Source organism: Rhinolophus sinicus, linkage group LG05, assembly GCF_036562045.2.
Source record: "Rhinolophus sinicus isolate RSC01 linkage group LG05, ASM3656204v1, whole genome shotgun sequence".
NCBI lineage: Eukaryota > Metazoa > Chordata > Mammalia > Chiroptera > Rhinolophidae > Rhinolophus > Rhinolophus sinicus.
Window position 1 is genome coordinate 121,404,987 of NC_133755.1, and position 17,240 is coordinate 121,422,226.

Sequence of the window (17,240 nt, forward strand, 5' to 3'; positions counted from 1 at the left end):
GAAGTTCCCCCTTCAGTAGCATCTTGAAAAAAATGTGCCTAGAAGGTGAAATTTTTGACAAGTTGCCTATCTGAAAATGACTCTGGTCCTAATACTTAGGATAATTGGATGGAAATCATTTCCCCTCAGTTCTAACACAGTGCTTCATTTTCCTCTGACTCCAGTGTTGTGTTGAGACATACGCTGTTCTTTGCTTCCCTCAAGCTTATGTTGAGCCTTTCTTTGTCCTGGAGCACTGACATTTTATGAAGAACTACCTTGGTACAGGTGTACTTTCAGTAATTGTGCTGGACACACACTGGGTATTTCCAGTCTTAAAATTCATGTCCTTAAGTTCTAAGGAATTCACTTGAATTAGTTCTTTGATTTCTTCCCCTCCATTCCTCTGTTCTGACTTACTGGCATTACTCTTAGTTATGCGACCTCCAGCACTGGTCTCCACATTTCTAGTTTTCTTTCCTATCCCTTTTACTTCACTTCCTGGGGAAATTTCCTCGGTTTATCCTCCAACTTTTAATTGAGGTTTTCATGTCTGCTATTATATTTTTAATTTAAGTATTTTTTTCTATAAATATTCCTTTATGATGTGGTGTTTTTGTTCGTAGATCTAATACATTCTGTCACCTCTTAGGTTGTTAATGATAGTTTCTTGGAATTTTGTCTTCTTCCTGCATAGTATCTGCTCACTCCAAGTTTCCTTTTGTTTCTTTTCCTTTTCTTCCTTCCTTTTCTTTTCTTTTTCCTGTTTGTTTTGGTCTCTCATCTATTAGATCCTTTCCTCAAATGTCTCGTGGTCCTTAGGCATCCACATTTCATGGGATATTTACTGAAAAACACCAAGCCCATGAATGCGGGTTATTATGGTCTCCACAGTAAGGGGACTTAGTTGGTTTCTTTCCTGGGGAAGGCTCATGTCAGAGTCTTTGAGTCTTTTCTCTTGATTTCCCAGAGAAGGACTCAGCTAAGTAAGGACTCCAGACGTTCTGGCAGTGATTTGGTAAAAAGGACTTGATAAGGGAGCTGTCTCTGTAGTCAGTATGTAAAGTTGACTTAAAATCCTGTTAAAAGTAAGATACCTCCCCTCAATTGTGTACAGCCACCCCTCCCCTCCCTTTTAAAAAACATCTTTTCTACAGAATAAACTTCTGGGGATAGAGAGGAGTAGTGGCTAGCTTGGGTCACCACGCTGTGGAGAGGGATGAGGACATCGGGGGCTTAACTGCTTAAATAGACTTTGAACCAATCCTCTCGTTCTTTTTTTTAATTACAGTTTATTGGGGTGACAATTGTTAGTAAAGTTACATAGATTTCAGGTGTACAATTTGTAGATGATGTATTACAGAAATACAAAAATACAAACAGAAATACATTTTTTTGTATTTCTGTAATACATTTCTGTAATACATCCTCTACATATATCATATTGTGTGTTCACCACCCAGAGTCAGTTCTCTTTCCATCACCATATATTAGATCCCCTTTACCCTCATCTACCACCCCCCTCACCCTCTGGTAACCACTAAACTATTGTCTGTGTCTATGAGTTTTTTGTTTCATTTGTTTTTCTTGTTCTTTTGTTGTTTTCAGTTTTATGTACCATATATCAGTGAAACCATACGGTCCTCAACTTTTTCTACCTGACTTATTTCGCTTAGCATTATAATCTCAAGATCCATCCATGTTGTACTAGTTCATCTTTTCTTATGGCGGAATAGTATTCCAATGTTCATTGCAGCTGTATTTACGGTGGCCAAGACATGGAAACAACCAAAGTGTCCTTCGATAGATGAATGGATAAAGAAGTCGTGTTATCTATACACAACCCTCTCATTCTTATCCCCACATTTACCCCATTTCCAGAGGCACCTAGTGTTTCCAGTTTTTGAGCCCTTGGTGATTTCTGCAGTTAACGTCTTTATGTAAAGCCTACTTAGAGTGCCAATCTTCCACGTGCTTTTCATTGTTAAAATTTTGTTTCTTTTTCCACCATTCCTATTTTCTTAGTCCTTATGGGTTTGTGCCACTTAAAAAAAAAAAAAAAGAAGTTACTGTTTTATTAAGTGAGATCTGGAGAGAGCAAGGTGCAAAATGTATGTCTAATTTGTCACAAAAACTTTAAAATAAATTTTAATAACTTGAAATTTTAAAGACTATTACACATTTACAAAAGTTTCAGGGGGTCCAAACGGACAAAACTATAAGATATTTGCCTTCTTCCACTCCTGTACAGTGGAGTGTTTCAGAGGTTACACGATGTGCGATATAGCAGTAGATGAAGTGCACAAATAATCATGAGAATCCTGCTCTTTTAAGACAAATACTGAAGAGATTGAAAACTCTTTGGGATTCACAGTAATTTTTAAGAGAATAAAGGGTCATGAGACCAAACTTTTGAGCTCTCCCACTCTAGAGAGTCGTAGCGATAAATTGGAGTGGAACGTGAGTGTAACCGTATAAACATACCCAACACTCTCCTAGTTTTATTTTTACTTAGGACAGTAACGTAACTTAATCCTCATGGTCATTACATTTAACACCCTCTGGTTTTATTCCTCTTTTGTTTTCTCTCCTAATAATCCATAGAGAAACTAAAGGAAGCTGCTGGAAGTTAATTTATGCTCTCTTTTGCCCTAGAGTGTATATGTTGTAGTCTCTGCTGATTTAGATAATGAGGAATCAGCTTAAGAGCCAAAATGTTAAAACATGCATTTTTCATTCCCAAGGGGGTGAAAATTGGCCCTTAGGGAGAGAAAAAAATGAGGTATGATGGTAGGCCCATAAACAGATATACAGTACATCTGTGGTATTAAAAGTTCATTGGAGGTGGGGTACAGTTTGGGGAAAACGTCAGAAGGCTTCTTAGAAAAGGATGATAATGAAGACGTTAGAGATCCCTCCCGTTAGAGTGTGATCCTTTAACTTTTGTTTGTATTTCTCTCTCCTATCTCGGGCTTCCTCTGTAATCCACACTGTAGAACAGAGGCTGTGACGACAAATACCTTGTAGAGGTCCAATACCGTGTTGCCCCGAAAATAAGACCTAACCGGGAAATAAGCCCTAGCATGATTTTTCAGGAGGACAGCCCCTGAACATAAGCACTAATGCGTCTTTTGGAGCAAAAATTAATATAAGACCCAGTCTTAATTATTTTCAGGGAAACACGGTAGGTACCTTACAGAAGGAGGTAGCTAGGTAGGTGAGGCTTTTAGCAACCAGAGAGCCTGCACCTGGTCTCTGGAAGGGAACTGGGCTCATCCATACTCAGCTCTAGCCATGTGGGGCCATGCTGGAATAGGGGTTGCCTAATTTTACAAAATTATTTAAAAAAAGAAAAGTCAGAAATCTAAGTTTTATGTAAAATTTATTATTTGTAAACATTAGAAACTAATTAAATAATTTTAAACAATATGCATATCCATCAAAACCTATATGAGCGTCCCCCTCCCCCACACACTCACATTACACACTAGTGTAGTTTCTTCTGGTCTGATGAAATGTGTCTCCAAAATATGACTCCTCTACAGCATCCTGAACTCTGAGTTACCTTGCTTCTGTGAATAACTTCAGTGCTAAGTCCTCCTGTCCCAAGAGGCTAACTTGTTCTATTTTTGGTTGACTCTAATTGTTTGATGTATCTACCTCATGGGAAGCAGAAATGTATCTCCTTCAAACTTTAACCTACTTTCTCCTGTGAGGCCACGCAGAATAAGACTAACTCTTACGTGACGAGTTTTCAGATTTGTGAATTTGCTGTGAAATCAAATTTCCATTTCTCCATAGTAGTTAAGAACTTAAACTGTGAAGTCTGGGTTTGAATCTTCTCTCTGCCTCTTAAGTAGCTCTGTGATCTTGGGGTTTGTTACTTTAACCTCTTAATGCCTCAATTTGTCCATTTTAAAAAGAAGTATATTATTATAACTTACCTAATTACTAAGAGGTGATACACATAAAGCTTGCAGAACAGTGCCTAGGATATAGTACATAGTCTGTAAATGTTACTTGTTATCCAGATTAAGCATCCTTAGTTCCATCAATTATTCTTCACATACATAATGTTCAATTTTCTTACCATGCTTAGTTTATAGTTTACTCATTAATGAAAGTGATCTGATTCCTTGTTGGAAGACTTAGGTTTCTTTCCCTATTTCTTGTTCTCTATACCATTCCCCAAACCAGATCATAATTTTATCTTTATATGTGTATGTGTATATAAATATAAATGTACATACACATATACACACATTCACACACACATACATACATACATTCTCTTATTTATTCTTGAAGGCATGTGGGAATAAAAACCACTGATGAGACAACTAGTGTGAGACTTTGGCCCCTCCCCCACTTCCTTAATAGAACCCTGATTTTGTTCACACATTTTTCTTTCCATACCTGGCTTTGTGCTTCAGAGAAGTAGGCCCTATCTCCGGACTTGGAGAGTGGAATCTGATTTGTTTAAAAGTCAGCAGTGGGGTTCCATTATGGCTATGTGATTTTTGACGTAGGTATGTGATGCAGTTCTGGCCATTGAGACCTGAGCAGAATTGAGTTGGGGGTTTCTGGGAAAGGTTTCCTTGTTCTTAAAAGAGATGCACACGAAGAGATGGTCTCATCTCTTCTTCTGATTGTTACTGAGCCTGGCTAAGAGGATGCTTCACTGTGAGACCTGGGGGTTGGTTCGGGATGGCAGAGTGAAGACATAGGTGGCTGGGGCCTTGAAGACATTGTTGAGCTACTGAACTAACCAATTACAGCCCTTCCTGTAATATCCTGATGTGAGAAACCTTTCTTATTGTTCATGCTGCTTTGAGTTGGATTTTCTTACTTTCAGCTAAAATGATCTTAACAGATAAAGAAGTCAAGTTATTTAATTCTATTGTGTCTGGGAAATTGGATAAATAGTATTTAAACCTCATGAAGTTACGGGGAAAAATCGAAATAATATAGGTAAAAGGCATTTTGTAATGATAAAGTAATTCCACAGATTTATAGTTCTGTTACATTACCACAAATAGTGTTTGTAATGGACAGAATGTTTCGCAGAGAGTCGGGCTGCCTGGCTTTGCTAATTGCCAGTTGTATTAATATTGTACAGGTCACTGGACCCTTTAATTACTCCTCTATAAAACAGAATTAAATGATCTTCATAATTCTGGGAAAAGAATATGAGTCTGATCATTGTGAGATTCCCACATGAAAGCCCTTGTGTAGATTAAGGCAGTAGATACAAATAAGTAACTCTTTTAATTGAAGAAAGCATAGTTAACCAGTGACACTGGGGATGCTTCCAGTTTCCCAGGGGCTCTGCTGCTCTTAGGGTCTCGAGAAACTAGGAAAGTTCTACTATCAATGTACTTACTGGCTATGAATATGGACTCTCATAGCCTTATAGAGATAGATACTTGCTTTTAAACCCAACTTTTAAACTTATTCTCCTATATGTGATCAGTATGAACATGACATCCGTTTTCTTTTTGGTACTATCTCTTGTAATCTGCTGTCATCCTCTTCTACCCTCTCCCTAGGTATATTATTCCCAGACTATTAAATAGCCATGTAAATGGTCTCCTTTTCCCCAGAATCTGCTTTGTCTCCCTCTTTACTCAGCTGTAAAATGAAGTGAAGAGAGGTAATTTTTAAGGTACTTTCTGGTTCTAACGTTCTGTGGTTTGTCATTCATTTTTCTCATCAAGTCAGACTCTGATACCAAAAGGGCTCATCTTTGATTACATATTAGAATTAAATTTAAAAATGTTTTTCATCTGAGGGAGCATTTGCCTGGTATGAAATTCCCGGGTATATAAACTTGTTTTTCCAGAAAAAAGGAAAATATTTTAATAACTTTGTGTAGAAAGATGGATGCTATGTAGCTAAAGTAAGAATTATATGCATAGTTGGTGTTAATTCTGAAATTCTCGTAGATGTGAGTGAGGTTATCTTCTGTCACATCATCATAAAATACCCATGGAAAACATTAAAACCAACCATCAACATTTGCATACATAACATTCTTTAGACACAGAATATCATACTCAGTTTTATTCCTAGACATAGAGGGAAAATCACAAAAGAATCCCAGAATGCAGATTTTCCTATATAAATGGTAGGTTTTGTTTAGATTTTTGTAAGTCCTGTTGAGAGATTTTTTTTTTAATGCTGACACAAAATACATGGTGTCTTCTCCAATACCACTTCTTTAACTCTCCACACCAAATAAGTGTCCTACAATTCAGTTCAATTCTGACACTACCTAGAGTTACTGTCTGACTCCACAGGATAAAGGGTTCAGTGCCACACGATGGCCCTCACTTCAGATGCCAATTGCAAGTACAGGGTCTCCATGTCACCTGCACTTCTGTCCGACCTGGAGAGGGTCAGGGCCTATGAATATATGACTATTCAGAAAGTGAGTCGTCGTTATGTTACTCCTTTCTGATGCTCTGTGGTCACTTACTACTTCTGTTAGTTAGAGGTTAGTAGAGAGGACAAGGCCGCACGTGTTTTCTTTTGAGTGTTTGGTAGTAGAATAGAATGAATGCCTTTCCTTTTCCTTCTTTCCTACCTTCCTTTCTACCTTCCTACCTGTTTACATTTTTTTTTTTTTTTTAAGCTGCTTCTGTATGCCAGAGGATAAAAGCTGTCATGGAGTTTTTCTTTAAGACACCTTTTTTTCTAGGAAATGACACCTGAATTTCCACATGTGATGAGATGAGAAGAAGACCAATTGTGGCAGTCTTCTGTGTTATAAAAAACATTTGAGTCCTATTTCATTTAGCATAATTGCAGAAACTTTTAGATAGTCTTTAGTGACGCACAATTTTAATAGTTGTAGAGTCTTAACGTATGGGTGTTTAACTAATGTAGCCAGTTTCTTTCATCTCTATAGGATAAACAGCATTTTTTTTTTCTTTTCAGTCATTCTGATAAGGTGAATTTGAAATCTTTGCTTCACTGAGGGATGAGTTTTTTTAATTTAATGAATAACCACTTTATTACAAAAATCATTTGGCCTTATAATCATTCTCTAGTATCTTTAATATTGATTTATGTATGGTGAACGTCTTTAGATGATATTTTAAATGCTAAAGCTTGTCATAAAAGACAGTAATGTTATGCATTACAATTTTTTTTAATAACTGAAAAGTTACATGTCTTTTCTGACCATATGTGATCCATTTATTGTTATGTGTTGATTTTTATACTCCTTAAACAAAAAATAGAAAACATGAATATTCTTTGAAATGCTTCATTGCATGTCTGGTCAAGTATTACTTGCTCGGGTATCTTTTTTTTAAAAAAATAATTTACATCTTAGAAATGTTTGTGTGAAAGGTGGTATTTGACTAGGGAAGAGAGGACATTATTTGAAATGATGCTATTATTGGATGAGTTAACACTAATTTTTTCTCCTGTAGAGAACTGCTGCAAATAAGACTATGGCTTTATTTCTTGGAATATTGTAATCAGTATAAACTAATTTTTGTTTTTATAAATAAAAAATGCTATTTTTCAAATTTCTCAGGGAGGAAAGAAAACCACTTGATTAGTCAGTGTGTATTTTGATTTACGTTGAGTACTTTTTGTTATTCCTTCCAAAACAGACACTCCTTGAATATGCAGAGAAATGGAAAACTTCAGAAGATCCCTTACCTTTATTGGAGGTATACACAGTGGCTATCCAAAGTTATGTTAAAGCCCGACCTTATCTTACCTCTGAATGTGAAAATGTAGCATTGGTTCTGGAACGCTTGGCATTGTGAGTAGACCTTTGAGTAAATAAAAGATTGGATTTAGCTTTTTTGTTTTAACTTTTTATCTCAGATCCTATGATAGTTTGATTTTAAGTGGATTGTTTACGGGGAGTCTACTGATATTAGAATTATTCGTTATATTTTACTTCAAATTTTAATAATTATCTGTATCCTTACCAACTTTTTGTTTTTTAGAAGCTGTGTTGAACTTTTACTGTGTCTGCCTGTTGAGTTATCAGATAAACAATGGGAACAATTTCAGACACTGGTGCAGGTGAGAATATTTACGTATTAGTTTTAATATAGGGATATTTTAAGTCCGTTTGCTTTATTATTAATAAATTATTTGGTTAAACTTTAAAACATCTAAATAATGACAAATATTAATTGCTGCTGTTATTAACACTAGTGTCTTGCATATAGTAGATGCTCAATAAATGTTTCCTAAAAGAATATAGAAGTATACATTTAGCTAGATTGGTTGAATATTGCACTGTTCTTTAAAATGAAATAATTAGGACTGTCAGAGCAGTAAGGGAAGACAAAAGAAAATACCCTCATTTGTATTTAGAAACAGTTTTAACTAATTGCTGAAAATCTGCAATATGCTTTATAATAATTTTAACATATCTAACTCTAGTGAAAACTTTGTGGGAGTAGGTATATTTTTCCCATTTTAAAGGTGAGGAAACTGAGGCTCATACTCTAAAATATTCATCTGCCCATACTTACACAGCTAATAATCACAGAGTAGTTACTTGAACTGAACCCAGGTTCTTTATTCCAAAGCACATGCTTTTCCTTCTAGAGCTGAAACACACGCTTTGTCTCTTTTCTTTAGTGCTTTTATTCAACTTATATGAACACACCACAATTTTGCACTTAGTTGGTTTGGAGCATTTTCAAGAACATTAAATTTTGTTTCAAGCACTAAATTGTGCTGGATATATTGTAGCTTCAAGTTAAATTTTGATTAATTGGTTAAAAAGAATGTTCCTGCTAGCTAGTTTCAAAAGGTATAGTTGTCTTTTTCTCTAGCCCCAGTTCTTAAAATATCTTTTGGCCTTATGTTTTTCTATAGGAGATACATTAAAGAGGATTAGCCTCAAATTTTAGGAGCGTGTGAAATAAACTGTAGTTAGGCAGAGAAATCAACTTTCCTATTTAATATTAAACATTAAAATGTACATCAAGTGCAAAATTCTTGAGGGTAGGATTCATCTTAATACCATAGGATTTTATTATGTCTTACATATAATAGATACTTAATAACTGTTGAAATGAAAGTGTCTTGTCCTATGTGTCACATTGCAACTAATATTTTTATCATGTAATTTCTGCTTCAGTGTATCAGTCACGTGTGTCTTAGGATATTTTTCTCAGCAAGTGTTCAGTTTTAAGTAAATAATTTAGAACTTATTGTTTGGCATTCAGATACACTCTACCATGGAATTAAATAAGTTGTTTATGTACAAATACACTGAATTCCTCATGCTACTTCTTTATTTATTTATTTAGGTCAACATAAGATAAACTTTCCTTTTTGAAACAGTATCACTAGTTGACACTTTTTTATAAGAATTAATGAGAAGGAAATAACTCTTTAAATCCTTCTGTGGTAGCTTCAAAGAAATTTTCTTAAAGCACTTGAACTTGTTGCAACGAGAAAGTTTTTATGGCTTTGAGGAAGAGGCTTTTTGTATAAACATAGCATGCAGTTTTAAGAGTTTCCATGACACTTTGCTCTTATTTCAGAGCTTCCTTGGGGTTATTTTATACCTGCTTAGCAGCATTTGTTTCATTTTGCCTGTGTGTTAACTGTTTAAACATTCCTTTACCCCACAGAGGATGATAAGCCCCATAAACGCAGGAGTTAGTTGCTCTCTTCCCTACTACTTTGCCCATAGAAATTCTCAGTTAACATTTTCTGACTTGAATGAAAACTATTGGTCTTTTGTGGCCTGAAGAATATGCCAATTGCATGAACAGTTGGAAAAAACTAATAAGTAAGGTATAGTGTCATCCTTAATAGTATTTTGCCAAGGCTTTACAATGAATAAATGAAAAATCATGCGTTTAGTTGTTTCCTTTTCATTAGTCTTATTGGAATATGTGTAAATTGTCACTTAGGCCTTGATGCAAATCTGTCATTTATTAATTGTAAAAGTTTTGGGGAAAATTTTTTTTACTAACACAGAGGATGTGAAATGTATAAGGTCTTGTGTGCTGTGGATATTCTGATAGCTTCCTTGAGAAGTACATTTTCTTTTGGTTTAGATTTTGGGGAAAAAATAATATGGACTTATTTATAGAAATACTTTGTATTTATTTAAAATTTATAATTGATATGATTCTTATCCTTGAGATTTGATTTTAAAAATCAGAAAGAAAGGAATGCAGCACTTTGTTATGTGATGTGTAAATTTTAAGATAAATCTAATTTTTCAAACATTTAGTATTATTACATTTAAAGCCTGATAAGCTTGCTTTTAAAAATCTGTTGTAATTCTTTGGATGTTTATTTAATATTTATAGGTAGCTCATGAAAAGCTGATGGAGAATGGCAGCTGTGAATTGCATTTTTTAGCTACTCTAGCTCAAGAGACTGGGGTGTGGAAAAACCCGGTACTGTGCACTATTCTTTCCCAGGAACCATTGGATAAGAATAAAGGTAAATTTTCTAGAGAGAGAGAGAGGAAAAAACAAGAATTTATTAGACTAGAAAAAATAAGTATTTAAAATTGTTTTGATATAATTCATCTCAAGATATCCCCAAAAAAGACTATTTAATTACATTTTATCTGAGGTGCTTGAGGCCCTTCACCTTTATTTTATTTGGGGGAAGATGTATTGATAGGGTTTTACAGTCTTAGTATTACAGAGAAACTAAAATTTTTTCCCAACATCTTTTTAACAGAGGAATTCCGTCTGCAACATCCCGACAGGTGGCAATCTGGCTTATATTTGATAACTAACTTATTTGACAGATGGAGAAGCAGAAATAGGGTAGTTAAATAATTTTCCTCAATATAGAGTAAGAAATTAATGCTCAAACTGGGAAGCCTTCTGTCTCTAAGATTAGTACTCTTTCTCAAACAGCTAATTGCTCAGTCTTATTTTATCCTGCTTTGTTGTTATTGTATGAACTCGGGCAATAAAGAAAGATCCCAGTTAAACTTAAACTGGCTGATTGGAAGTAGATGGCTAAATCATTACTACATATAACACTTAATGTTCAGAGTTCAAAAATTGTGTATACCACAAAGAAGAACACAGTTTTGTCTTTGGAATTTTTCTTGAGATTATTTTGGAAAGTGTCCAACTTTCACCTTAATCTTTCCCAAGGTGTTTAACTAGAGAAGTAAACAAGCTGTTTCCATTGTTTATTGCTGTTTTTCATGTTGATTGGGGTCAAACTAGGTATTTTGCTCTGTGATAGCAAATTTAGAAGGCTCTGAGAAGGGAGTGTTGAGCCCTTTGTTTGAGAACTCTTCTGGTACTTTGGTATTTACCAACAGGCTTCCCAGCTGATCTCCGAACTCCTCTTTAAGTTGCTTGTTCCTACCGGGCCTCCCCTCTTACTATTTCTGCATGCTTTCCTGATAGTTCTTAGCGTGTGATCTGTTTTCTTAGTTTTCACAAGAAGTTTCTTTTCAGTATACCCTTCCTTTGTGGATATCCAGACTAGCTACAGTGTTCTCAAGGCCTTAGAGAAATGTAGAGTAGACCCTCATTATTTAAAGTAATAAGAACATTTAAAAGTTGAAAATCTTAGATTTTTTTTTTTGCCTTTGGCATATTAATTTTATTCCTATTATATTAATACCACTATGTTTTTATTCCTATAATCAAATTATACTTTTTAATGTTCTCAGCTTTTAGAGATATTAGATGTACTATATTAATAATGATAATATCAAATTGCATTGTATGGTTCCTAACAGTTTGAAATGTGCATTTTTTTTTTTTATATGCATGGTTTCATTTAACCTTCACAATGGTCCTATGAGAAAGGTAGGCCCTTTACTGTCCCTGTTATACAGATCAGAAAATGGAGGCTCAGAAAAACTAGTTGTCTTTTCCACATCGCATTGCCAGTGATGTGAGCAGAGCCAGGAATTGAAGTCATATCCTCAACCTCTGTCCTTTTTGTAATGCACCCTGTTGCACCTAGCCTAATAAAATAAAATTGCACCTAGCTTAAATAAAGAATTAACTCCTTTTTTCTTTTGTCAATTTCTGAAGAGTGTTTTTGCCAAACTCACACATTATGTTAAAGTAGTAAAATGAAATTTACCTGAGCAGAGATTTAAAATTTATTTTAAAAGAAAGCGTTCTCAGTTTCCTTACTTGTTTAAATGTGCTTAGCATTGTTTCTGTTAACAAGCATCTCTGGCCCATCTCTGTACTGCTTTATTTCTTGGTTTTCACTTGACGTAGCCACTGGAATAATTTGGACTATTGCAGCCAAGAGGAGTTTCTACAGTAGAAAATGACCTTAATACAACTCATGAAGCAACCAGAGAGATGTTATATGATTAAGGGATTTGCAGCCATAATCTTTACTTGGTTTTCTGTTATTTAGAATGCTTCTTTGAGGGGAGTTACTTTATGTTAATCACACAAACTGCAAGTGTATATTCATTTCCTCCTTTGAAAAAGTTGAAGGAAATAACATTTCCACATACATAACTAATTTATTTACATTTTCAAATTTCATGATGGTTCAAAAGGATGGGAAACTTAGCTTTTTAGGTTATATATCTAGCCCCTTGGTTTAACTTAATCTAGCCTATACCAAGTTTGAAGAGGAGAGCTAGAATTTAGAGAATAATGAGTACAGATTCAGTAGGCTGTGCTCATTAGTTTGTTTATAGTGAAGCCTTTAGGTTTGATGTAGTATTTCAACAGTAGATAATCCACTTAATCCTGAGTTTTCTTTTTTTTTTTAATTGACTGATTTTGGACCTACTAAAACCCAGCTAATCCAAGAAATGCTCTTTGATTTGGGGGAATTCAGGTGGACAGGACTCAAAATTAAAAATGCTGGTTTCACTTTAAGGTGTTAACATCCTAGAATAAGGTAACTCTACTAACCAAACCAGCATATTTCAAGTAGATGGCTTTTGACTATCACAGGAACTTTAGGCTTACATATTACTTGTGCCTTTCTTTACTCATAATCTTGGGATTGGAAAGGCACTGAATGTTCATTTATTTTTTTCACCCAGTTTTAGCTCCGTTTTAAAACACCACTGATAAGTAAATCAGCCTTTGCTTAAACACTTCTAGAGAATGGTAACTGTGTTGTAGTTCAGTCCATTCTTAGCCTTCTATTAGAAAATCTTCCCTGTGAAAATTGTGAAAACTACATTCTTAGCGTTTCCTGCTTTTGGATCTAGTGCTATCCCTGAAGCCATCCCAAAGTATAAATCCCTCTTTCATGCCAAAGCACTTTCTTAAAGATTGCCATCATTTCGACACCTCGTCATCTTCTATAGACTAGAAGCCTTCCTGGTGTGGCTTTTAAATCTACAATCATTTTTAAATGATTAAATTTAAAATATAAAATAAAAATAAAAAATTAAATCTACAATGATTTTAAATCTACAATCATGATTCCTGATTTTTGAGTGCATTTTGTTTGTTGTACTCCTTAATGTGTAATTCTCAAAACTTAATATGTACCCTAAATATGATCTGGCCAGCTTTGAGGTCATTTGGTACTCTCTCCCCTTCGTCCTAACAATTGATACTTAAGTTAGTGTGACTTTAGATGACATTACCTTTTTGGGTAGCCATATCTTTCTCATAGCTCAGTGAGGTTACTAAAACCACAGGAAAATATTTTAAAAATAAATGCTACTATTGAATTATTTACATTTTAGTGCTTTGTTTTTTGGCACATAAGGTATCACTTTTTTTCTCTCTTTAATTTCACGCTTTAATAAGATCCATTCTGTCTGTATAACTTGTCAAAATCCTTTTAAACCGTGATTTTGTTGTTCAAGGTTTTTGTCCTTCCCAGTTTCCTCTAATTAGCATATACTCTGTTGGCATCCAGGTCCTTGATAATAATCATAAAAAGGTCATGTCCAGAACCCTAGCCCCTGGGATACTTATAGAAATCTTCCTGCTTGCCTTCAGTCCTTTAATCAGTACCCTTTGATTATGATTGTTTCATCAGACACACGTATTTTTCTTTATGTCTGGTTCGTGGTTCTCCCTTTTGTCAGTTGGATTTGATGAAAGACTGTAACAGGTATTTGGCTAGAATTCTATTAAATTAGTTAGTTGTTTAATATTGAGGTTAGTCTAACCTAATTTATTATTTTTTAAGTGAACTTTTTATATCAGAATGGTTTTGGATTTATAGAACAATTTTGAAGAGTCCCCACAACCAATTTCCCTGCTATTAATATTTTACATTAGTATGGTGCATTGTCACAATTAATAAATCAGTACTGATACTTTGTTATTAAATAAGTCCATGCTTCATTCAGATTTCCTCAGTTTTTACCTAATGTCCCTTTTCTGTTCCAGAATCCTATCCAGGATTCCACGTGACATTTAGTCATCATGTCTCGCTAAGCTCTCCTTGGCTGTGACAGTTTTTCAGACTTTCTTTGTTTCTGATGACCTTGACAGTTTTGAGGCATACTGGTTAGGTATTTTGTAAAATGTCCCTCAATTGGGATCTGTCTGATGTTGCTCTCATAATTAGAACTGGGCTTGTGGGTTTGGGGAAAGAAGATCACAGAGGTAAAGTGCCATTGTCACTATATTACATCAAGGATACATACTGTCCACGTTACTTTTGACTGTTGATGTTAACCTTGATCACCTGGACGAGGTAGTGGGTTTGTCAGGTTCTCTGCTGTAAAGTAACTCTTTTACCCCCTTTCATGCTGTATTCTTTGAGTTAAGTTACTGTATGCAACCCATGCTTAAAAGGTGGAGAATTAAGCTCCACCTCCTTGAGGGGGCAGTATCTACATAGATTATTTGGAATTCTACACAGGAGATTTGTCTTTTTTCCCCCTCTGTTTATTTAGTCATTTATATCAGTGTGGACTCAGTGGATACTTACTTTATACTTTGGTCATAGTCCAATACGACTTCATTTATTTTGTTGCTCAACTGGTTCCAGCTTTTGCCACTGGGAACTCTTGAGTTAACTTCTGTGCCCCTTTGACGTAGTCCCATCACTGTGGGTAATGTGGGTTTTTGTTTGCATACTTCCTTGTTTCCTGGCACTACAGATGCTCTAGGCTTACCTCGTATATTTCCTACCCAGTCCTAAAATCAGCTATTTCTCCAAGGACCCCTGGTTCCTTTTATTGAGAAGTATTAGAAATCAAGACCTGGTAACTGGGTGTACTCATTGATACTGGGGTGTCATTGCTTCCAGAATCTCTCAATGCACAAGGCAAGAAAATATATGGAATCTGTGTATATGTACATATACCTATAAATATTTCTAAATGTAACCAGCTGTATCTAAAGTAAACTAAATATGAGAGTTCATACTGATGTCTCTAACTCTAATCCATACCACATGGATCTTTCTAGCATCGTCCTCCTGCTTATCTATAACCTTCAACAGAATGTCGTATAATTGGAATCATACAGTGTGTAGTCTTTTCAGATTGGTTTCTCCTACCATTGGCCTCCCATGTGCTTAATTAATCAGTCCTAGAATACATGTGTAATTGTTTCAGAATTCATAACCTGTACCCCTGTGGAAAACAACTTTATCAATTAGAGTACGATGCTCCTGCAGTTCCTCTTGACATTATTCTCACAAACAGCACTTATTCAAAGTTAGTCAGGTGAGCACCTTTTCTCACCTCTTTTAGTGACATTCTTTCATAGTATTTGTAATACAGTTAGATTCTTTTGCCATATTTTGCAAACCATTCTGGGCTCCTCCAACCCCCTAAATACATTTTTTAAATTTTCATACCTTAAGATTCCCTCTTTGTGCTGTAAAGTTCTGTGGGTTTTGACAAACAAATAGTTTCATGTATCCACCATTACAGTATCATACAGAGTAATTTCACTGCCCTAAAAAAGTCATCTGTGCTTAACCTACTCAAACCTCTCCTGAATGCCTGACAGCTCCTGACCTTTGACTTTTCGAGACTGTCGTAATTATAGCCTTTTCAGTCTGGAGTCTTGCACTTAGCAATATGCGTTTAACATTCATCTGTGTCTTTGGCTTAATAGTTCATTCCTTTTTATTGCTGAATAATATTCCATTGTATGAATGTACCATAGTTTGTTTATATTCATTCACCTAGTAACAGACATCTTGTTTGCTACCAGTTTTTTGGTGTTTATGAATAAAATTGGGCATGCAAGTTTTTGTGTGGACAAAAGTTTTCACATCAGTCGGGTGAATACTTGGGAGTATGATTGCTAGGTCATATGGAAAGACTGTGTTTTGTAAGAAACTGCCAAACTGTTTTGTAAAGTGGCTATATATCATTGTGCATTCTCATCAGCAATGAATTCTCACTAGCAATTGGTATTGTCTATTTTTGGAATTTTAGCCATTCTAATAGGTGTGTAGTGATATCACATGTGTGCAGTGCTATAATGACATTATATTGAACGTCTTTTCATGTGCATATTTGCCATCTGTATATCTTTGGTGAGGCCTCTGTTTAGATTTTTTTGTCTATTTTTTAATTGGGTTGTTTGTTTTCTTGTTGAGTGTTAACAGTTCTTTCTATATTTTGGATACAAGTACTTTATCAGATAAGAGTTTTGTAAAAATGTCCTTTCATTCTGTGTGGCTTGTCCTTTTTCTTAACAATGTCTTTAACAGAGCAGAAGTTTTAAATTTTAATGACGTTCAACTTATCAGTTTTTTTCTTTCAGGATCATGGCTTTGGCATTTTATCTAAAAACTCATTAACAAACAAAGTCATATAGATTTTTTTTCCTATTTTCTGCTAAAAGTTTTATATTAGGTTGGTGCAAAAGTAATTGCAGTTTAAATGATTAAAAATAATTGCAAAAGCCACAATTACTTTTGCACCAATGTAATAGTTTTGCATTTTACATTTGGGTCTGTGATATACTTTGTGATAACGTGTGAAAAGTATAACCTAATTTATATTTAGTGAATCTGTCTTGGCTCTTAACAGTCACACTTCTTTTTCTGAACAATCACAAGCCATGTTTTTAATATAGTTAATTTTGAGACTCTTACTCAGGATTATATCTATTCCTCTAGTTCACAGTTTTGCAAAATGTATCTTTAGCATCATTTTAAAAATTACATTTTCCCATCTATTGCCATTTGCTCCATTGTTGTTCTGCCCTTTTAATCTAAAGCTTATTATCAGAACCACCCTAAGAATAGAGGAATTCTTCTTTACCGTGTCATCGTAAATGATACATAATCAAACCCAAGCAGTAGGCCTTTTTCAAGAAGTTAGTAACCTCTGCCAGTGTGGTTGTTCTCAACAATTTTGA

At 34.9% G+C, this 17,240-nt stretch overlaps 1 protein-coding gene across 7 annotated transcripts in view; it reads left to right on the forward strand.

Annotated features, from left to right (window-relative positions):
- The window catches only part of ZNF292 (zinc finger protein 292), a 76,494-nt gene that overhangs the window by 30,787 nt on the left and 28,467 nt on the right, over nucleotides 1-17,240 (forward strand). For 3 of the 7 annotated variants that reach the window (XM_074333269.1, XM_019743277.2, XM_074333268.1), the window contains 3 exons: nucleotides 7,605-7,759; nucleotides 7,950-8,028; nucleotides 10,290-10,425. In XM_074333269.1, coding sequence (XP_074189370.1) covers nucleotides 7,605-7,759; nucleotides 7,950-8,028; nucleotides 10,290-10,425 — 370 coding nt within the window. Of the gene's footprint in view, nucleotides 1-7,604; nucleotides 7,760-7,949; nucleotides 8,029-10,289; nucleotides 10,426-17,240 lie in introns of those variants that run through there. The other 4 variants (XM_074333270.1, XM_074333271.1, XM_019743278.2 and 1 more) reach the window with 4 other exon arrangements.